This window comes from Gossypium raimondii, chromosome 10 (genome assembly GCF_025698545.1).
Source record: "Gossypium raimondii isolate GPD5lz chromosome 10, ASM2569854v1, whole genome shotgun sequence".
Lineage (NCBI taxonomy): Eukaryota > Viridiplantae > Streptophyta > Magnoliopsida > Malvales > Malvaceae > Gossypium > Gossypium raimondii.
Window position 1 is genome coordinate 11900190 of NC_068574.1, and position 24602 is coordinate 11924791.

General features: G+C 31.6%; 1 protein-coding gene, 1 long non-coding RNA gene and 1 pseudogene across 2 annotated transcripts; 2 read left to right on the forward strand and 1 right to left on the reverse strand.

The window, feature by feature from the left end:
- Positions 1 to 6289: 6289 nt before the first annotated feature.
- On the forward strand, positions 6290 to 6686 carry LOC105776232 (uncharacterized). Its single transcript, XR_008189619.1, has 2 exons — positions 6290 to 6347; positions 6449 to 6686. It is a non-coding gene; the product is annotated as an uncharacterized LOC105776232 (long non-coding RNA).
- A 1426-nt stretch (positions 6687 to 8112) lies between these two features.
- LOC105776229 (dof zinc finger protein DOF5.1) lies at positions 8113 to 9476 on the forward strand. The gene has a single exon (XM_012598772.2). The coding sequence runs from the start codon at positions 8291 to 8293 to the stop codon at positions 9260 to 9262; it is 972 nt and encodes a 323-aa protein (XP_012454226.1). The 5' UTR covers positions 8113 to 8290; the 3' UTR covers positions 9263 to 9476.
- A 7638-nt stretch (positions 9477 to 17114) lies between these two features.
- On the reverse strand, positions 17115 to 20542 carry LOC105776227 (L-ascorbate oxidase homolog; annotated as a pseudogene).
- Positions 20543 to 24602: the final 4060 nt, after the last annotated feature.

The following is a 24602-nucleotide window of genomic DNA, read 5'->3' on the forward strand; positions in this document are numbered from 1 at the left end:
AAATAACTAGACAATTACACGTGGTGTATCACGTGTACCTCATACTAATATATATAGATCAGTTTTAATATGTAATTTTGACTGAATGACCAATTTACTCTTTAATTTAATTTACCCATGTTATTAATAAAGAAGGTAAAATATAATATCACAATTAATACAATCATCATACCTTTACCAATTAGCAGCTTGTTCCATCAAATGAAAACAAGTAACTTAATTATATTACGTTTTATATGATAAAATTACTCATTTATTGATGAAACTGATAAACAAATTTAACCAATAAAAACCGAATTAGCTTAACCTATAATTTCATTAATTATTAATTACACTTAATATTAAAATTGGTATTTAAGTACAATAAAGTTATATATTTTATATTGGATGGATGTATTTTACATTAGATGGAGATGGAGAATGGACGATTTGACTGTCAGATATTTTTTTAGCATTATTTTTAGGTATAAGAAAATTGAAAAAATATAGAGATTTGGTATTCACTACACCAAAACAAGCTTTTAGCGGCGTTTTTAGTAGCGTTTGTACAAAAAACGCCGCTAAAAATCGAGCATTAGCGGCGCTTTCTAAAAAACACCGCTAAGACCTTTCGAGGCTTTAGCAGCGTTTTTGAAAAAGCGCCGCTAATGCCCTAGTCTTTAGTGGCGTTTTTGGATAAGCGAAGCTATTGCTCAGAGATTTAGCGGCGTTTTTGAAAAATCGCCGTTAATGCTCAAAGCTTTAGCGGCGTTTTTGGAGAGGCGCTGCTAATGCTCAGAGCATTAGCGGCGATTTTCAAAACGCCGCTAAATCTCTGAGCATTAGCGGCGCTTATCCAAAAACGCCGCTAAAGACTAGCGCATTAGCGGCGTTTTTTATTTAGCGGCATTTTTTGAGAAGCACCGCTAATGCTCAGATCTTTAGCTGCGTTTTTGGAAAAGCGCCGCTAATGCTCAAATCTTTAGCAGCGTTTTTGAAAAAGAGACGCTAATGCTCGGGCTTTTAGCGGCGTTTTTGGAAAAGCGCCGCTAAAACATTTTATCTGATTATTTACTATTTAATTTGTTTAAAAATTAATTAAAATTCAATTTATTTTTAATTTAATATTTGTTAAAAATAGATAAATTTGAAATAATGACATGTAGAAATAATTTGAAATAAAAACTTAGAAAATATTTGTTAAAAATGAAAAAATTAAAATACTATTATTTAAAATAATTTTAAAAATTTTTAGGTACATGATTGATTGATTTTAATTTATATATTAAATAATTTCATATATAATTGTAAAAGATACGATAGTATTAATTTTAAAATATTTAATTAATTATCATTATAGTTTAGGGTTTAATATATATGGTTTAGGGTATATGGTTAATTTAGAATTTAAGGCCGGTTTAGGAGTTACAATTTTAACGTTTATAGATTATGGAATTAGGGATTATGGATTAGGGATTCTGGTTTAAGGGTTGCGATTTAGGGGTTAGGGGTTAGAGATTAAGAGTTAGGGATTTAAGGTTTAGGGGTTAGGGGTTAGAGGTTAAGAGTTGTGATTTAGGGTTTAGAGACTTGAGGTCGGGTTAGGGTTTAAGGTTTAGATTAATTAGTATTTTTTAACTTATATATTAATTAAGTTCTTATATGATTGTAAAAGAGGGGTTAGGGGTTAGAGGTTAAGGATTAGGGGTTAGGGGTTATGGATAGGTAACTATCTATTTTTGATACCAAATTATAACAAATAAAAATGAAATACAAAAACTAAAATCATTCCACATTGAACATCTAGCAAAATAGTTATATTTTAGTTAGGAAGAAATATCTCTAATAAAATGGAGATTAGATTGAAAATTAATAATATAAAATCATGATTAACGTCTTAATCTTTAATAAAATTTGATATGTGAGAGATTAATTGCTTACATTGGATAATTCTAACTTAATAATTAATTACAACCATTTAATATTTTTTCTTATTAAAATTATGATATTTATTTTGAGAGTACTTAGTTTTTTTTATAAAAATTTAATTTAAAAAATAAGAAATATTTTATAAAATGACTTAACTAATAATTTTTAACATGTAAAATAAAAGATTTTTAGTAGAGCAAAGTAACTCGTTTTGTTTAAAATAAAATAATTTTTTAATAGATAAAACGCCGCAAAAATCATTTTAAAATGGCGCCATTTTACCCCAAATTCCCCCCTCGTGAAATCCCTAATCTTCCCATGGCCATACCTGTTCCCTTTCTATTCACCAAGTCATTTCTCCTATTACCCTTTCCCCTCTCCCTTTCTCTCTTTCCTCTTCACCTAACCCTATCAAAGGAACCCAGCTTTCCATCTCGCTACCAGACGACGATGTTTTGAACTCCTTCTTCACCGTTTTCTCTACTTCCCCTTCTTCTTCTGCTCTCCAATGGCTATCCCCGTCGCAAACGTTTAACAAAAAACACCATTTTGTTTATACCCAATGCCAGTATATCTACGCACATTATGTCTTTTTAATTTGTAACCAAGACTATCAAGGTCCCTGAAGGCTTCGATTATGAGCTTTACAATAGGAAGGACATCAACAGGATTTTGGGTCCTAAGGATTCTTCTATCTCTTTCAAGGATTCTGCTTGTAGGTGCTTTGGGTACATGGTTTCCAAGAAGAAATACATCTATACCATTGATGATGACTGCTTTGTAAGCTCAACCCTCGTTTCTTCCCTCTTCTATTTTTTGTTTTTGAATTTTGGGTTTTGGTGGGTTTATCCGAAAACAGTCTTCATTTTAAAGATCGGGGTTTGATCTAACTTTTTTAATACTGTTTTACTTTTGGTTTTAAGTCTCATGTAGAGCTTCACAGGAGACCTTGTATATGACACTTGTTTAATATATTGCTAATTAGTTTAAATTCTTGGTAGATCCCAAAAGATGTAAATTATGTATGATCGCAATCAACTTACTTTTGCTGAATAAAAATGTCGCAAGTTAAAAGTTGTTTATGTTGCCTCTGTTTTCTTGATATATATAACTTCTTCCTTTCTTGAGCTGTATGGACTTTATAGTTCGAATTTGTGTGTTAAGAATTGAGTTATTCTCTTGTTTCTAATGTTTGTAGGTTTCTTGTGGCTCTCCTTGTAGCATGTTGCTCATTTGTTGTTATTGGTGGTTTCTGTTCTTCAACTTTAGGTAATGTATTTGAATATTAATTTATAGATGATTGTGGAAAGTTTATGATAAATGATATGTTAGCGTAGTGAAGCTTTTTTATGTACAACTTTTGTTGCAAAATCTTTTATGCCTTGATTATATTTCTTAAAAAATTTACCTCTTGATGTATGGATGTTTAGATCTTGACTTTGATTTTGGAATTTTGCATTTTGTTTTCTCTTTTGGTCACTTTAAAAAGCTGTTTTCTTTAATGTAGTTTCCTATCTTTTATTTGCTATTTAGATCTGCAATTACATAACATCTTTTGTTCTGTGTTCCATGTTATGTTTTCAACTTAATTCCTGCTTTGGTTTGTCCAAAATTTAGTCATTTACCAATTTAATATAAGCCTTAGTTGCCTTTCATAATAATGTTATGAAGCATAGTGTTTTCTTCTTTTTTATTGTCTTTCATGTTTGATTTGTAAATCTTGAAATGTTGGTCGATTTTTGGATGCATATTATGTGTGTCTAATTGCTTTAGAGATTATTTTAGAGCTTATATTGAAGACATATGGCATTTCATTTGGTAAGTTTAAGGGCTAAAAAAACAAAAAAAAAATTAAATGGAGAGCTAAAATAACTTTGTTATAAAATTGGAGGGCCAAAAAAATCATTAGACCAAATAGAAATCATTGTTACTGCAATTATATAATTGGTTTTGATGCAGAACATATATGTTTCAGCAAGTAAATATTTAGGGATGGGATACTTGTATTTTAAGCCTGAAAAGTCATTAATAGGTTGAATAAATACTGCTTATAATTTTTGTTCAATTTTTTCTTGAACTTTGGTGAACTCCTTTAGTAATTATTTGGGGCTTGTTATGTTACGAATTGGTATTGAGTAGATATGGATATTCTCTGAGAATTTTTTTTGCATCATAGCCTTTTTTATGATGTTTTCCTTGTGTTTACAACGATTTTGTATTTTGTTTTCTACCTAGTTTTCTTTTTCGTGCTGCCTAATTTGTCGAACTTCTAGCATTAGTGAAGTTTTTATTCAAATTACTTGTGTGCTATCATAGGTGCTATTGGCTGAGGTTTACAAGGAGCTACGTCAGGCTGGAGGATGCCAAAGAGCAAATTGTACAGGAGTCCAAAAATTCCACGCTACCATCTCAAGATGAGGTTGTGTTCTTATCTTGGTTCATTGTGGAATATTTGATTGGTTAAAGATCTTAGCTACATACTGAGATTAAAATTTTATTCTCTGGAGTTCTATAGTTGCTTTTGATTTACTTATTTCATTTTATGCTAATACTTGTTCTTGGATTTACTTATTTCATTTTATTTGTATTTTAAGCGATTCGATTTTCTCATTGTAATGAAAAAATCCTTCGTCCTTGGAAGAGAGATACCTCCGATGCACAAGATCAAATATAGAGATTTTATCATGTTAGCAATCGAATTATTATTTAAGCTTCCTTTATTTGCCTTCTTTTATCATTTTTTTCATGTTGTTTTTAGCTTCAAGATTAATTAGCTAAGAATTTGAAAATATTGAGCTTCGTTAAGTGAGATTAGTTCATCGTGTAGCGTTAGTTGCTACTTTTGCTAACTCTTTGCTAACTGCTTTTTTGCTCAAGACTGAAGCAAAGAGAAGAAGCGTGTATGGAAAATATTCTTATTGCTAGCTTTTACTTCACATGAGTTGTCGATAATGCCATAGCTATTGCATTGAAAATGAAGGTCGTGCCTTTATTTTCAATTGTTTTATTCCTTATAACTTAGTTTAGTCGGTGTTAGTTTTTATTTGTATTGGGTAGTTTGACGTTGGTTTTCCATTGTAATGTAGAGGATGTTTTGTCTTTTGGGGTGAAGATATGGTTTCGGTTGATCGGAAAATGAAGAATTTCGGGATTTGTGAGGTTCGTCTTGAGGACATGAATGAACCCCTCATGAAGCTCTTATTTTGGCGCTTGGCTATTTGGGTGTGGGATCTTTTTCTTATTGAGAATGTTTGCACATCTCGCAATCAGTAGTTCGAATAATCCTCTTTATGGAGGGATATTCACATAATCGCCTTGAATGAGAAGATTACGGATGATGTTCTTTACAAATAACTGGTAGAGGCCAAGGTAGCTTGCAATGCTTGAGCTGGTTGATTGCCAAAGGATTCTTGATGAAGGTCTTAAGCGTGTCGTTGAAAATAATCCAAAGCTAATCAAGGTAATTTATTTGCCCATACCCTTATGCTTAAATATGTTGGTTGGTCTTCATTTGGGTTAATCATATTATATCTAATAATTATATAAACTGAAATATGATGGATCATGCATTGATGGTATAGTATGATTTAATATCTTCTTATATTCTAGCAGAGTGAAATTGCTATTTGCTCTCGATTTTGGTTTTATGTGATGATGATTGTTTCCTATAGATTGATTCAAAGAAATTATCAACAGTTATGAATCTAAATCCTAGCAGTAGTTATATGAACTAGAATATGATGAATATGTATTTCAATGAGAGGATATTACTATATACTCTTATTTCTTTTATTCATATAGACTAATTGTTTGCTACATGTTACTTCAAAAGAAGCAAATTATAGGCGGTATAAATCTAAATCCTGTTCCCTACGGTATAAATCTAAATTTTAGGTAGGTATAAATCTAAATTACCTTTTTCCTAATAGAGGCATGTAGAAGAAGAGGATTTCAGTTTACTATGCCTGTATTTTTTATGCTCAAGTAACACGTTTAGGTCCAATGCATTTCTTGAGTTGCTTAAACTGGAGTGTCTTTGGATTAAATATTTTAGCTTCTATTTTGCTAATATAAGAGACCAATTAACTGTGATTTGTTGTTTTATTTCTTTCTATTTATCTTCACAGTTTCATCGTTGTTCTATTTCTACATATTTTCCTATGTTCTTTCCATATAATTTTCATATTTGTTGTAGTGGAGTGGGTATCAATCCCAATCTTTATCCAATTACAAGATTTAATTTGTAAGAGTTAATAAACATAATTTTATTTTCTTATCTACATGTATCGAATGATGTTTTATGAAAAAAGCCATGCTTCCAATAATGTGTTAGATGGGTTTGAACATGTTTGATGGAACTGATGGTCATTACTTCCACACGGATTAAGGGTCACCACTCGGTGTGGGATTCTCACCTTTTTAATTATGGAAGCTGGGAAGTATGTACTTCTACCTAAACATTTCTTAATGAATAGCTTGTTTAAAGATTTTGGCTTCCTCCCTTCCAGTTGTAAATATTATTTCTTAATTGTTCCTTTAGGTACTGAGGTATCTTCTTTCAAATGCAAGATGGTGGCTGGAGGAGTATAAGTTTGATGGGTACAGATTTGATGGTGTGACTTCAATGATGTACAAGATTTCCTTGATTAAGTAAATGTATTATTTATTTGATTAAGAAAATGCATTGTATGTTTTATTACCTTGCATATGTATTATTTATTTTAGTTTTGATTCTAAATTTTTATTTTTACTTAAGAGTTCTAACTTTTGGATTTTAATTGTGTTATTAATTTATTATTTTAAATTCTAAATTTAAATTCATTAATTTTTATATTTAGTTTTAAAGTTAAAATTTTCGTAGAAAATTTAATTTAAAGAATATTTTTATTTATCCTTAAAACATATTATAATATTTATCATAGAAATAAATATTATTTAAAAATTATTTTTTTAAAAGATATGTTTTTAGCGGAGTTTGTGTGAAAAGCGCCGCTAAAGGTCTGTTCTATAGCGGCGTTTATAGGAAAAAGCGCCGCTAAAAGTCTTTATCTATAGCAGCGTTTGTGGAACAAGCGCCGCTAAAAGTCCTGATCTATAGCAGCGTTTTGTTGAAAAACCGTCGCTAAAGGTCCTGATCTATAGCTGCATTTGTGAAAAAGTGTCGTTAAAGGTCTTGATCTATAGCGGCGTTTTCGGAAAAAGCGCCGCTAAAGGTCATGATCTATAACGGCGTTTATTTCAAAAAACGTTGCTAAAGTTAGCGACGCTGTCATTAGTGGTGTTTTTTGCGGCGCTTCTCAAAGCGCCGCAAATTCTTTTAACGACGCTAAAAAGCGCCGCTAAAAGTCTGTTTTGGTGTAGTGATTGAATAAGTGGTGTTATGAGATTAGGTCAATCTTCTTTTTATACTATGGATTAAGGGGGAATACATGTAAATATCCAAATAGGCAGAGAACCAGGTGTCTAGTACACAAGTATTGCTTGAACGATACAAATCTTATCTTTAAAGGCCATTTTCTTTCTTTATACGAATTCATCCATGAATGTCCAACTTTTTTATAGCATGACAGATGATTTCAGGGCTCTACATTTCTTGCAAGAGAAATTATATATTTGAATCGAAGTATCAGTTTGATTTATAAATTCGAATTAAGATAAAATGTAAGGCATGAACAAATGTAATTGGGAATGATGGAAGCAGGGTGGGGCAGGGAGGGCCATGAGTGGCATTGTGGTTGGAGGTGGGGAATTCCACTTTACACGCTCTTCAATGTCATTAGTCTTTCCTTTGAACTGGTAATCATGGATTTTCAGCCCTTAAACCCCAACCAAGCTTCTTCTTTTAGGAAACTTGATTACAAATAATCATTTGTCAATTTAATGCATAAGTTGAATTATTAAAAACACCCACAAGGATAAAAGATTGATAGAAAGGGATTCAATTTTCAGAATGGTTAGCTAATTATTAAAGTGAGTGTGGGTCTATTTATAGCAACATACCTTATACTGGCCTATGACATAACAAGATACTAACCTATGCACCGCCATTTTTTCCCAAATATAATTTAATTAAAATATGATTCCCACAAAATACTATACTAAACTTCCATTTCACTTCCCTCCAAAAACCCACTTGCTTTTGAGAGAGATAGGCACTAAAGTAAGCATTTTTATTTTATTTGTAGAGGCTATATTAAAGAGTCCCGGGGGTTTTATCCTGTATTCATTTGCACCCACATGAACAGCCAAATTAACCAAGCCCATATTCAACTTGAAACTCCCAAAGCCATTCCTACTTTAGCTTTTCACCCACTAACTCAAAAGAAAACACTCACCTAGCTTCTTTGCTTTTTCTTTTCGATTGTTTTAGATCTACAAAAAGATGATTCAAGAACTCCTTGGAGGTTCTTCTTGCTTAAACTTTGGAGAGGAGAGGAAGATCTCCATCAATGGAAGCATTTTGGAAGGAACCCCCACTTCTTCTCCATCACCATCATCTTCTTCTTCTTCGGCGACGACTTCATCGACCACTAATTCATCGAATCCGGAGAATCATGACCAGAATTTGAGGTGCCCCAGGTGTGATTCCTCCAACACAAAGTTCTGCTATTACAACAACTACAACCTCACTCAGCCTCGTCACTTTTGCAAGACTTGCCGTCGGTATTGGACCAAAGGAGGAGCTCTCAGAAACGTTCCTATTGGTGGTGGGTGTAGGAAAAACAAAAGCACTACTGGTGTTTCAACATCTCTGGGGAAATCAACTTCTCCCAAGATGAAAACAGTAGTTTCTGAAATTGGAAGATCTGGGTTCGATCATGAGCTTCAGTCTACTCCAATTCTTTGGACTTCAGCGGCCCAGACTTCCCATCTTCTATCCAATCTAACCTCAATGAGAGCTACCCTAAACCCTAACCCTAACCCTAACACATTGTCTAACCCTGTTAGTATTAAGGAAGAAGTGAGTTTGCTTGGATCTAAAGTGATGAATGAACCAGTGGTTGCAGCTGCTGCACTAAATGCTCGACTCCTAGGCTTGGATCTCGTTAACCCTTTCTGGAAAAATAATCAACACCACGCTCAACAACAACAGAATAATAGTGGGTTCCTTGTAGGTGAAGTTCAAAACACAGGTATTCAAGAACTGTATCAAAGGCTCAAATCATCATCGTCATCATCATCATCAAGTTATTACTCTGATACTTCAGCAGTAATTCTAAGCAATGTCGCTTCTTCTTCATCAACATCCATTTTGGAGTCAGCTCCAGTTGCAGGGGGAGAATTGGGTTACTGGAATCCGGCATTTTCATCATCGTGGTCTGATCTTCCAACAACTAATGGTGCATATCCTTAAAATAATCCTTTACCTTTCGTTTAATCTCACCTTTTTTTTTTATATAAGCTAAAAGTGTTGTCCATCGGTTCTTCTTTCGTAGTGCATCAGGTTGTTTCTTTTCTTTCTTTTTCTTTCTCTTTTAGGTGTGTTTAATTATTTAACTCATGAGCGTGTTCCAAGGATGTAGAACAAGTTTCTAAAAGAGATGAAAAATGTTATATGTTTTGCTACAGTTTTCGATTTTTCGTTGGATGTATCCATCACTGTAATGTTTAAAAAGGTGACATTTGACAAAGAAAACCATTATCGTATGTAAAGGGCTGAAGTTCAACAAAAGAGATAAGACAATGAAACTTGTTGAGTTTGCTTTTCTTAACCATACAAATTATTCAGAAGAGAACAAACAGACACATGGCTTTAACTTTAGTGTGGTGATTAAATATTAATTAACTCAAAAGCTTTTTTAGGGTTTCAGTTTATGAATTTTCATAAACTATAAAGGTGTGTGTCATCAACTGGTGGGTTGCATATGAAAGATTGAAGATTCTCTAGTTACGAAATAAGGTTTGAAGCAGGCTTTAGTGCAAGTGTTGCCATAAACAGCTACTTGATTCGGCGCAGTTGAAAGGAGGATTCCTTGCAGCTGCATCCTTATCAGTTGGTGTGTCGGCCTGCCTTGCCCTTGCCCTTGCCTGCTTCTCCCTGGATTTGCCTTCACTTTTATTCCTTTCTTTTTTTCACTTTTTAACTTTTTTAACATTTCCATTCAATTGTTTTTGAGAGCTGATATTAGATACTTTTTCGCTTGTAAAGGGTGTCTAATCATGGCATTAAATTGGATGTTTATCATTTTTTGTAATATCTAAATAGAAATTAGCATAATTGCTTAAAAAACTTTATCAGATTCAATTTACTCAACAAAAACGATATTAACACCTCATAAACCACAACATTGTAATTAAACTAACGATGAGACCACAATTACCGCCTAAGAGGCCTAAAACTTCCGACAATAGAACATATCAGAAAGGTTAAACTTTGTATTTAGTTGTTGTATATATTTTGTGAAATATGTTAATTTGATTACTTTTAGTATTTATATTTTTAAATTTTAAAATTTCATTCCTTATAATTGTTAAATTAATTTAGTTAAGTTTTGCTATTTTCAAAATCTGATGAGGTAAATATCTTATCATATGTGTAATGTCACGTTAGCTTGTTATTTTCACATATTATTCACTAAAAGTTTAGTTAATGGATTAACGACGTCTTTTCTGTCGAGTTTGAAATTTCAAAATTCGAAAAGTATAGGGACTTAGAATAATCCAAATAGAAAATATGGACTAAATTTACAATTCCACACATAGTACAAGACTAATAATTGAATTTAATAGAATGAATTTAGCTACTACTATTTGCTTCAGGACTAAGATTTCGAAATTCAAAAAATACAATGACCACAATTGACCAATTTGAAAAGTATAGAGACTAAAATTGATCAAATTAAAGTACAGAGACCAAGTCCATAACTTTTATAAAATATAAGGACTAATAGTATAATTTAAACAACACCAAACATACATGGTAAGAAATTGGATTGACAATCAGGTTCAATCACCTTCTAAGCCCAAAGAAATAAACTCAGCAAGAATAATCATCAATCCATATGATCTCCTCAAAAAGGAAAGAAAAGAAACTATATATCCTCCATTTTCTCTACCATCTCCAACTCTTGTATCTACTGCTTGTGCGCTTTATATACTCAAAACCATCTTCCACAGTTTCGAGACTTCAACAACTCGTAAACTTTCATCTCATCAACCCAACCGCAAACTTGCCTCATTACAGTACAACCCAAATCAAGGGTCAATTTAACTAAATAAAAATTACTTTTTTGGATTCCGTACCACTTTCCTCAACATCTTGCTTACGAAAGAAACATTCAAGCCTCTAATCATCTCAGAAAATTTTGGATAATATGTACGTATCTAAAATGCATAATGTAATAGATCAAGATTCACTTTAACATGCATGAATAGAAATTAGTAGTGACTTGGAACAAGGGTTGAAAGTGATGAAGTGATTGTAAGAAAATTGTAAAAGAAGAGAAGTGATGTGAGTGACCCCCCAAAAGAAAAAAGAAGAATTCATTTCATCTTGAGTGTCTTTTCCTTCACCATCTTTAGATTCAGTTAAAGATTCTTACAAAGAGTGTGTAAAATAAAATTGGTCATGACTTCTACAAGCTTAATCTACAACAATGTTCAAGATCTTATCTTTGAAGGTGAAAATTACGATTTTAGGCATTCAAAATAGATACATTATTCACTTGAATGCGAATATTATGGAGATCTAGAAAATGCTACAGTGCAAGAGGGTGTCTCTAATAAAGAGATTCTGTATGTTTCTATTAAAATATTATTATTTTACTTTTACTTGTTGAATTAAAACTATTGCGATTTTTTTCTATAAATAGAGCCCAGTAGCTAAGTAAAAACAGATACCATGCTAAGCATCGGCACTCTATCATAATTTTGTGAGATTTATTCTTCTAAATAAATTCTAATTTTGAGATTGATATTCCCATTGAGTATTAATAGAAAGTTTTCATAGCGCTCATCAGTTTACAAATTAGAACTTACACTCTAAGCAAGTCGAAATTTGAGAATGGTGAAGAAAATCGTATTAGTCGAAAGTCAAGAAACACCTTATACCGCCTATTCCAAAACATAAGTATAAATTTGATAAAGAGTTTATTGTTATAAATAACACAATCGGTTGGGTTTTAGAAAAAAAATTAATTTTCCAATGTGCAAAAAGAACTGCTTTCTAAATCAAATTTTTCCAGCACATAAGTGGTGACCCAACTAGTAGTGAAAGTGGACATTTCAGATGACATTGCGATAAGCAACCAAAAAAAAACACATAAGAATTGTTTACGCAACTCGATACAACAAGTGAGATTAATTCACTATCTTTGAACTCAATACAACAAGTGACCTTAGTTCTATCGCACTTCGGTATAATAACCTCACTTTTGTATTCAAAGACTAGACCTCTTACCTCTAAATTCTCCGATGAGAACTTAAATTATAAAATCAAACAACAAAAGGTTATATTCTCTCAATTGCACTCCTACAAAAATGTTTTGCTATGAACTGATAAATACTATCAATAACTCGGTACATAAACCTATATAAGTCTCTTGAATATATAGAAGTTTGAGACTTGCTAACATACTAGTGGCCAGTTACAATACCAATCCCTATTAAAAGTTAAAATAGCTAAATACAATATGCTAATAAAGAGCAATATAAAGTGGTCTGTTGAGAGATATGTTTTTTGTGCTCTTAATCCAATCTTCACAAATCAAGGGATTTGTTATGTAAGATTCGTTTCAATCTAATCTTCAAAAATTTATTACTCCACAAGATAGATCATCAAATATGAACCAGCACACATCCATAAGATCAATAAAGTTAGTTTCCATCTGGTTTGGTTAGCACTTTGACAGCCACCTAAAAAGCTTTTCCCGATAATGAAACATCTATGGAAACAAGACTTTCATATTTAGAGCATAAATCTATCTTCACAAACAACTTTAGATATGCTCAAATCCCATCAAATTAATTATACTTAATATAAAGATATAAAAAACCATAAAATTAGCTGATATTTTCTTAAATTGCATATGTAAATATATAAATACAAAATATAATAAAGTCACCACCTGTGCAACTTAGGTACTTCTTTTGATCATGTCTCTAGGATGTTTGGTATTGGCTTAGTGTTCAGGATCATGATAGAGCTCTGATGGATGGTTGGATTTGATCTATGCAACATCTATCGAGGCAGCAAAAGCTTTTGCTATCCGTGTGGCGTGCTTGAAAGCAAAAGACAGAGGTTGGTCCCATGTCATTTTTAGTCTGACTGCATAAATGTGATCAACCGACTCAATTCGCCTTCTTCATGTGAATGATGGAGTAGTTTGCCATTAAACAATATATTCTTTATTGTTTGTCTTTGTTTTGATCATGTTTCCTTTTCGTAAGTGGTTCAAGAAGGCAATGAAGTTGCGAATTAAGGGTCTGTCTGTTTAGTTACTTTTATTTTCCGGAAAATGTTTTCTTACTTTTTCGGTGTTTGATTCTGTAAAACATAGGGGGAAAAAAAACTTGTTAGTCAAAGGAAAAACCTTCGCTTTTTTCGTGAAATTTCCGTAACTCATTTTACGCTTCAGGAAAAAAACTCTCTTCAAACATTTTACACTTGTAACAATTTCTCACCTCCTTCTGTATTGGGTTCCTCTTACCTTAGGAAAACACCTCTCCGTCTCACTCATCGGTGCTCTCACCAACGATACCAAAGGTAAGGTTTCAAATTTTCTTTTACAATCATTCATTTTCATCTCTGCTTCTTAAAGTTCTGGTAGATTTTTTTCTGTAAAAAATGGGTTCTTAGGATTATTAGATTTTATTAACCGTATAAATATTAACTATGAAATGAACCAATTAATACTTGAATTTATGATTATTAGATTTAGTTTGTCGTTTACAAAGTTTTCTTGAAACACTTTTTGGGTCTGAAAGTGCAAATCGAGGGTAGATGGAGAAAGTGGGAAATGGAATGGGTATTGATTGGATTCAATTTGGAAAGATAAGCCTGGGTTTGTAGAATGAAATGGGATGGGTTACCTCACTCTCTTCTCTTTTAACTTCTTATGTTAAAGATAAAATATTTCATTTGTTTTAGCAAGCTTTTGGCACTTCAAAATTGAATTTTATGGCTGTTCTGTTTTCATGTGGTTTATTGTTTATCTTTGTAACTTGTTATTTGTTGTCATTAGGGATCGCTTTTCCCATCTACTCTTTTTATTTGATCGATGGCGTTGTGTTCTTCAACAATCTGTGTGAAGCTTATTCTATGGAGGATGTTTTTGAAAAAGTGCAAAGGAGAGCTCTTGGCTAAGCTTATTCTATTGAACAATTATATGTTATTTTCTATTTATATATGTTCTTTCTCTTTTTAATGAAAATATTATATCTGTTAGATGTGCTTGTGGGTCTTTTGCATATTATTTTCATTCAAGATGATAACTTCTTAAGCTTTAGTAAGACAAATATCTTGAATTCTAGCTAATATTCTTGTTCATCATAGAAATTGCTAGTAGAACTTCTTTTTAGGTGTTTAAGCATGATAAGAACAAATGCAAAAATAGTTGGATAAGTACGTATTTCCTAAGCAAGTATGGATTCCTTCATATAGCTTAAGCTTTTTTATTTGTGGACGACAATTTTCCTTGTGGACACTTCATTAAGTAATGTTCATTTGATTGATTCATTCTTGTAACAAGATTTGAACACTTTATAAGTACACTTACATTTCTATTCTAAGTATCCTTGGTAGACTTTTTGCTGATATTTTTGACTGATGTAATTAACTTAGGGGGAAAATGGTTTTGCAAAATCTGTAGTTGATAACTTCTTAGTCCTAATTACCAAGTCATTGATCAATGGAGGGTAGCATGGAACTTTAGAATCCAAATTGATGTTATGGCTTTTATGTACTTTTTTTGCATGGAGTCAAGTAAAGGACATTGATGCATTGGCAACCTAATATTCATTTTGCCCTTTTGGTCTCTACGCATGATAACATGCTTGGTTTAGTTTTTGGTTTATCATTGGACAAGGAATAAAATGACAACTCTCTTGTTTGTTGATGTCATTGTTAGTTTTGATTTGAGTTTGCTGCTAGGTTGAGTATAATTTATTCTAGTGTGGTTGGTGTTCTATGAGAAACAAATATAACAGTAGGAATTATTGTTGTTAGGTTAATTCACATCAATAGTTTTAGAACTGTTGATGAGTTTAATCCTACTTTGCTTCGTTTTTGTTTTTTTTCAACTTTTGCAATTGAATTTTGCTCTAATTGTAGGCAATGGTGATCATATAAATTCACGTGGGCTGTTCCAGAGCGCAGAGAGAAGATGGGAAAAAATGCTGGTCAAGGGGAGATCTGATGTTGCTTCTGAAATGGCATCACTTTGTTATGGGGAAATTGTTGGTTAAGGGGGAGATATGATGTAGATCATAAAAATGTTAAACATTACCTTCATATGTACTGGTTGAAATCTGTATTATCTATATTTATGTTATTTGTTTTAGTACATTCTAATGGACTGCAATGCATTGACACCAGATGTCTTACCAGTTTTTCGGATTTGCTTTATTAAAGTAAATTAAGGGAGTGTTTAAAAAGCCATTGGTAATTGGTAATTTGGGTGGAATTACACAATAGTGGGTCTCACTAGACCACTGAATTAGGTGTAATTGAAGCATGCAAGAAGTAATTATATAACTAAATTTAAAAAATATATATTTTTTTATAAAAGTTATAAATATTATATTATAAACATAAATATTTTATTATAAAAATTAATTTACTAAAGTGTTATAATATATCAAAAATTATGAATATAACTTATTTATGTGTCAATGTTATATGTTATAAAAATAATATAGTTATTCATAAAAAAATGTTATATTTTTTATCATAATTTATTTATAAAAAGAATAACTTACTAAAGTTATGATAAAATATATATTATTTATAAGAAGTGTTATGAAAGTTATTAGATAATTTATAAAACATTTTTTATAAAGGTTATATATTATAAATTTTATGTTATTTTTATTTAATTTGTGTATTATAAAAGGGATATAAACTAATATAAATCTTTCTCCAAATTAAATTTATATAAGTTTTATAATTAAAGCTATACACTATTTGTATTGTGAATCCAAATATTATAAGGTTGATACTAATTATGCAAATACAAAAGGTTTTCTCTTGCAACATATCGTGAGGTATGATATCATTTAAGAAAATGGTGCCAAACATGAGTACCATGGATAGCTTGCGAACTTTATAATTTGAGGTATTCAAGACTTCAAAATATGGTTGAGAAGACATTTGTTATTCTAAAAAATTTATATTAACATCACCACCTTTTTATAGCATAAAAAATGAAAAAAAACACGACAGATGTTGCAGATTTCATAACTTGAATAATAGGTGGAGTTGAGATGATCCATACTGAAAGAAGATATTGATAATCTTAATGATACAGATTTAAATTCAGATGATGAGCTTTGTCCAAAATCAATAGATAATGATAAAGAGCATATGTTAAATGTTATGAGGAAGTAACTAAACAAATATGCCTTAAAACAATTAGATAAAATTGCATATGGTGTGTATTCTTTTGTTATTTTTATTAGTAATTGTATTATCAACTACTTTTTAGACTAACATAATACATATGTTGATTTGATTTTAATTTTGTTACTTGTTTAGAAATTACATTTATCATTATAGTCATTTTTATATTAATTAATACTTTTTAAAATATAAATTATATAATTGTGCAGTTTGTACTATCAAACATGACATATGACATAGGTTACGAACATTTAGAGAATTACAATTTTTTTTGTAGTTATACTTCCATTTAATTATATTGTGCGGTTTAAACAGATGCTAAGTTAATTCCTTTGAAAAAAAGGGTTGGATATATATTTAAATCATGGTTGAGTATAAAATAAAATTAGAATTGAAATATTGACAGCATTTTTTAAAACTAAAAGATTGGGATTGTTTTATTTTTTAGTTAATTAAATAGAGTATGGAAGTATAAAGAAAAGGTCGAATGGGTAGCGGTAATGACTAGCCGGTGACTACACCACAGGAGCTTCCAGCTCTCCTCTTGTAATTTGGGGGACTTGCTTTCTGCTTAGCATTCTTTAATTTGACCTGTTCAAAGCTGACGCATCCAAAGAAAAGGTGAAATTTTGCTACTTTGAGATCCATATTTTAACTATAGATATATTCTTGATACCATGATTTGATATTTCTTTCAAGCCCTTGCAGCTAATACAGAAAACAAAAGGAATAGATGTACAATCTGATGTTTTCTAAGATATACAAATGCAAAAGTAAAAAAACAACATTTCAATCCACTCTATTTTTTCTCATCTAGTTTCTCGGCAACCAAACGCTCGTGAACAGGAACCGATACGTCCATGGGTTTAACCCATACTAAGGGTGAAACCCAACAGCTTTGCCGCAAAGTAAGACATTAGAGGGAATATCGTATTCGTTGGTGAGACTTCGAACAGGATCAAAGACTCTCAAGTAAAATTGTTGCCCAAGATATTGTCTTCCCCATGCTGCAGACCTCAGGTTCCACATCCCTTGGTTGTCCATGGAGATCAATACGGCTGTCCAAGAATTTGGATAAACCTGGCAGGGAAAAGAAAACACCAGTAGCACAAAAAAATTTACAATATATATATATATGGAAACCCCTAAAATACCGGCTATTGTATTCGGATTTCAGAGTGACTATTGTATACGAGTATATCTAACATGGTTAACTCATTTTGTTCAAGTTTTTCAATATATATAGAAGAACATATCCTTATACTAATGGTTGAATATGTGTCATAGTTATAATTAGTATATGAGACCTAAGCTCCCAAACAATTATCTTATCCGGACTTGACCCTGAACAAAGACATGATGTGGCTTACCTGGGTAGTGTGTCTCGTAAGAGCATCCACTAGATTGTAAGTTTTTCGTTTATGTGGATTCCACTGTCCGGAGCCGAAACTGTATATAATGTAACAGAAACGATAAGAACAGATTTCTTTAAAAAAAAAAACAGGGCATTGTGACTCACCCAACAACCCAAAAATCATAACCATCAAGATGCCAGGATTGCGGGGTGTTTTCGTTGTTCTGAAAGACGACTTCAAGAAAATCATGGAGAGAAACCGGCATAACGGAGGTAGCTACAGTTGCGGCACCACCTGAAGGAAGGCCTTGGATGGAATCCATGGTGAAAACACCAGGAATGTTAAAATAATCCGCAAGCTTCAGAGGGGTATCCGAATTCACATAGGAGACACCATTCACGGTGTAACGCAGCTTTCCATTTATAAAAGATGCCGAGTTGGCCAAAATAATGGTCTTGGTTGGTGTTATCTTCCCATAATGGAATGAACCCTGGGGATTAGGCCTAGCTGCATTAGATGTCAAATTCCACCTTCAAGAAAACGAAGGAAAACGACTTAAATACGATTATATTTATGCTAAATTGAACATATGAACCAAGTATTCATTGATCACAAGTACCTATATGTCCTTGCCTGCTGCATTGACCAATGAAATTGGAATGCAGGAGCTGCAGGCAGGGGTCCAGAAACCGGGGTTTGTGAGTTTGCGTAGTGCAACATTGCAGTTGCAGTGAGAACGGTCCTCGAAAATCTTTCGATGCAACAATGTAGTAATCCTTTGGTGGCTGATTCAAGGTTACTAAGACAGCTAAAGATTGGCCGACATGAACATCAAGAGAATCATATAAGTTCTGAACCACATGAGATCCTTCAACCTCAACTAACTTCATTGTATGACCCTGAATCCTGAAGTTGAATGAGGTGGATAATCCGACATTTGAGATCCTAAACATGTATGTTTTGCCTGAAACACCAAAAATAAAACTTATTAAGTAATCACATGATGTCCTTTTGGAACAATGAATGAAAAAACTTCAAATTTAGAATTATGTTGAATGAATGAATAAAAATGCTATGAATTAAAGTTGAGGATGACCTTGTTCACCACTAAAGGTACTTTGAGTCTGTCCATTTATAAGGACTCCATCAGGAAAGGGCAGAGGCTTTCCTGAGTCCAAAGATTGCTGCAATGTCTGCAAAACAGGAAATAAATATATTTGAGACAACTAACCAAACCAAACCAAGCCAACAAGTTGTAATCCCGATCATCCAATGAGCATATCGTGATCAAACAAAACATGTGTCATGCTTCTCCACTTTAACCACCCGATTCAATCCCCGATCTCTCGTCTTCCTGAATTATCACCCCAAGGTACTTAAAAGCACTCTGCTAGTTGTGACACTTAACCATCAAGTGTGATAAAATCTCAATCGTCATTCTTTCTTTTACTAACCATACTCTTCATATACAAAGTATTTCTTAGACTTGGCACTGCAAGAATGACTATGATCAGTTAATAACTTGCATACCTCTGCAAATGTTATCTAACTTAGTGTTTCTAATCGAAAAACAACATCAGGAGCGGCAAGGACGAAGATACTAAAAAATTGAAACGAAAATCTTAACCTTTGGGAGAAAAAACAAAGCAGGTGAACATAAACCTTATGGCTGGTTTTGTACCAGTCACCAATAAGTAAAGTGAAGTCTCCAGCAGGGTATCCGTAAGGGATTGGGATCACACTTCTATGGTATATATTGAGTGCTCCAAATCCTCCAGCAGCTTTATGCAATAGAGTTGAAGGGAAATATGTATAAGACCCAATTTGATCCTTGGCCTGGAACTTGTAGGTATAGTTTGAGTTTGGAGGGATAGGGCAATTGGTTCCCAACACTCCATCCTGCCATGAGTTCTTCCGTTGCTTAATGCCATTCCTGTTATGGTTAAAAACAGGCCCCTCATTAATCATTATCATTTTGACAGTGCCATGAATTTTGGTAGCAGAATCAAACTCCAATGAAGTCATATTTCTTTCATATGTTTAGCAAGATTGAAATGAAGTGAAAGTGTCCATGTTTGAGACTCAAGGCATATATATGTATAGAGAGAGAGAGACCCACCATGTCAACAAGAAAGGCTGGTCAAGCTTATTAATGAGATTCAAGACAATGTTGTTATTAGTCACCACTTCAAGTTTTGGTCCTGGAAACTGATCATTGATGAGAATAACCTTTCCAAAAACAAAACAAAAATCAAAACTTGTTCAGCAACCCCAGATGAAATCCACATCAAACAAAGCACATTATTTTCAACATTTCATATAAAATAAAAATCATATTATTCCAACCTGCTGGGGAACTCTAAGAATAGAACGAGTGCCATAAGTAACTGTCCAAGTGTAATAAAAATATGGGTCTTCAGCATCCACTTGGGACACACCCAAAAGAGCCAAAAGTCCAATAACCCATTGTAGCATTACTGCTTTTCCCGTATCTTTGTTCACCCTGAAAATGCCATTGAACCAAGAATCGTTCATTAGTAAACTAGGAAACATATATGGCAGAATTGGGTTATCACCATTTCACCACCTTGAAAGATGAACTTACCTGATTTCAGAATCCCTGGAAAGTTAACTATTCTTCTGAGGTAACATTGACGATATAGAAGAAAGAAATACAGACTTCTTATAAGAAAAAAAAGGTGCAACAGATACTGGTCCACTGCCTTTCTTTTATTGTTTTTCTTCAACGTAAATTTCTCCTACCTGTAACCTTTTTTTGAATTATAAAATCGAATTTTTTTCATAACGGGAGTATGGATTTGTATTTAATACATTTTTTTCTTTAAACCTGTCAATGCAATTTTAAATAAAACAAAAATATCAAAAAGAAATGACGACTACATGTTTTTCGTTTTCTCTGAAGTGAAAACAATGTCTAGAAAGGTTGGTGATTAATATAATTTGACGTCATAATTCAATTAGTTTGAAATGTTTATATTGGAAACCATGATAGAATTTTTATAATAAAAACAATGTGAGTTAAAATATTATACCATTAAATGTCAAATCGGAGTATTATGAGCATATTAAAATTTAAAATCTCAAATAATTATCGATAAATCAATTTTGAATTAATATCGAATTTATGGAAGATCAAAACTAAGCCTATAATTAATAGGGATTAAATTGAAAGCATTTAAGAAAGAAGGAAGAATCTTCATACAGAGGTCGCACGACTGTGTGCGAAAGTTCTGCCCGTATGGAATGAACCACACAGACTTATAGCTAAACCGTGTACTAGAGTCATGCCCATGTGACCGGATCAAATGCATGTTTATTTTATTTTAATAAGGAAAATAGGTGATAAATCTATAGTTTAAAAATATTCATTTTAATCCAAAGGTTGATAATTATTATAAGAGTTTTTAATCAAAGGAACAAGATTTTAGTAAATTATTAAAAACCAGCCACCTGGCTGCTTAGAGGCTCCCCTCAAGCCTAGAATGAGGTGAAATGAATCACGCGTATTAAAAAAAGGGTAAGATAGGCGAGAAACCATCTTTATAATAATTGCTTTCATTTCATCATTCTTCTAAAAACAAATTTCTTTCCTGTAATCTCGCCATTGATTTCACCTTTTTCCTTTTCTTCCTTTTCTAACTAAACCATCATAATTAAAACACTCTTTTTAAGTTCACGTTTTAATTTTTATATATTATATTAATATATTTATAATTTTAAAAATTTGCAAATATTCTCATTTTGATCTTCATTTTAAAATATTCAAAGGAATTTTGTATATATTTTTTAAAAATTAAAATTTATATTAATTTTAATATTGTTAAATAAAATTAAAAAACCCCACCCTCTCTACTCCTTTTATAACTTTGGACAACCTATTATGTCTAAGGATGGCAAAATTCGAACCGCACAATGGATTTCGAACATTTAGAGTGGATTTTTCCTTTTGAAAAGTAGATGCGGGGCGAAGACGGGGTGATTCCTTTCTTTTGGATAGTGGGTATGGAGTGATTATGGTAATTGCTTGCCCCACCCTGATCCACTCTACTAGATGAAATTATCATTTTATCATTGTATATTTAACAATTAAAAGGGTAAAAATGTAATAATGTTGTTAGTTGTCTTTCTATATCTAGTATTTACCTCATTTAGGATTGTAAGGTTTGTAACACCCCTAACCTAAATCCGTCACCAGATCAAGGTCAAGAGGTATTACCAGACATAAGTGCAGATTTAAACATTCATGTAATACATACTCATATTACAAATACAAATTATATCCAGAAAACATGTTCGAATTCATACTATGAATATAATCATGTTTCAAATAATTAAACATGCCTTAAAGTTATACAAACATACATATATATATATGTTGGAACATTTTCAAATATTTATAGTATCGTAATAACTATAAATGAATGGTGTAATTAATCAAAAGATAAATCTTTTGGTCATTGGTCAAAAGTTATATCATTTGATTTTTAAAAAGAATTATAATTATTCAAAAATATTATTTGAATAGTTACAAAATTAAATGAATAATTATTATTATATATTTATTCATAAAGACACCTATTGAAAGATGTCTCTATGAAGAGACAAGAAAATTCCTATAAATAGGAATGGGTTTTCATTTGGAAATATATCAACAAATTCTAATATTATTTCTTCTCTTCCTTCATTTTCTAATATTATTAGATTATTCTATAAAGTATTACTGCAGAAATCCTTTGTAGAAATTGAGTTTTTGTTACACATTACTCAGTGCATAGTGGACTATTCTCGTCAGTGCAAAACGCAAATAGTCATTGGCTTCATTGTATCCTCGAGGTTAATTTGCTTGGAACTCATTTGCACACTGAAGATAAGTGGGGGCGAATATAACCTTAAAGATAGTGGCTTGATACACGCCTTGGAGCCTTGTCCTATTTCTTCTTTTTCTTTTTGATTTTCGATCGTGTGTTCGAGATTTTCCTTACCGGAGTTTTGTAATAACAATATATACTGAACATAGCTTAATGACCTTATACAAAATCGACATTTATCTCTGCATAAAATGAGCTAACGCATTTTTATTAAAAATTAAAAAAAAAAAAAAAAACCTTAAGCACAAAACCCAAATCAAATAAGTCATTTAAGCATAATCAAGTGTACACATTGTTATTCGATATATCCTTTGTTCAGCTATCAAGTTACTATAAGAAATTCTATGCTATTTATATCCTATTACATATGCTTTTAAATTCATTCTTTGACTAATTAACCAATGAGGATAACCACTTAAATGGTACACATTTTGCCATCCATTTATAAATTGAATCATGCTGTTTACTATAATGGATAAAATGATTCGTTCCCATCCAATGTTACTTTAGGTACAATTTATCTGTACTCACCTATTAAGGTCGAATATATACATACTTAAACTATTTCCAAAGTCTATAATTCATTTCATTCCATACAAATTAAGCTTTTCATTTTACGTTTTTCAATCATCATTCACAAATTAATTAGCTCCTTAACAAATTTGTATAATGATATGACTAAATTTATTTGACTCAAGTAATATAATTAAATATGTTGTTTTACTAAGTCATGTCTTAATAACTTTAATAGTTCACAAAATAAAAATACAAACATATGATAGCCGTAATTTAATAGCTACTTAAAGAAACCGAATATACATGTAAAATATATATATATATATATATATATAGTTTATAAATCTTCTATTTCCAACCAAAGTTTTCTTAGTAACTTTTTATTTTCTAACTCATTTGTAAGCAAACTAAGGTCATTTTAATAAAACCAAATTCAACATGCTTATAATCAAATTTTCATGTCATAGCCAAACGTATATGGTTAACAATTTCATTAATAACTATTTTAATCACAAACTTTAGAACTAAACATATTATTTTACCTATATACCAAACCAAAGTATATATATATATATATATGTCCTATAAAAAATCCATACACCCACATTCAACTTAATAAAATCATAATTACAATTACTTAATATTTAGCTTATCTCACAACTAAGGCTAATCATAACCCAATATATATATCACTTATACATATGCCAATTACTTAATCTAAAATTACTTAACTTATCATTATTTGTTATAATACATTTATCAATCCTACTCATACCATATGTTTTATTGCAGAAATTCCTAAACAAAACATCACCGATTACATCTATATATACATTACCTTATATGTATTATCCATTTAGTATTAAAGGATGTTTAAAATATACTTAAGCCATTATCCAACAAGAACACCAAACGTAGACAAGAACATTAAGCCATTTTCGTATGGCTTCAATATATACACATTCGAATTAAGCAAACCCTAAAGCTAGTCTATACATGCCGAAATACCAAAAGAAATTCCAATTTATAAGATACCGTAAATAGTCGATAGTGTGATAGGCTTTACTGACGATCCCCGAACTCGTAATGACTTCAAAATCTATAAAGCAAAGATAAACAAATACACACACAGTAAGTTATTCAAAGCTTAATAAGTCGTAAGCATGAATAGTATTTAACGGTAAAGAATAAAGGCATATCATTTATTTTATAAATATAATATACATTTCATACTCACTCTTCAACCACATATATTATTTAATAAACCGAGTATTCTCTTGTGTGAATGCTTATAAAACATTCACCCTTAACAACATAGTAACCAGCCATCCCAGAATTACTCTTATATATACACATGATAAATTACTAATCATAATT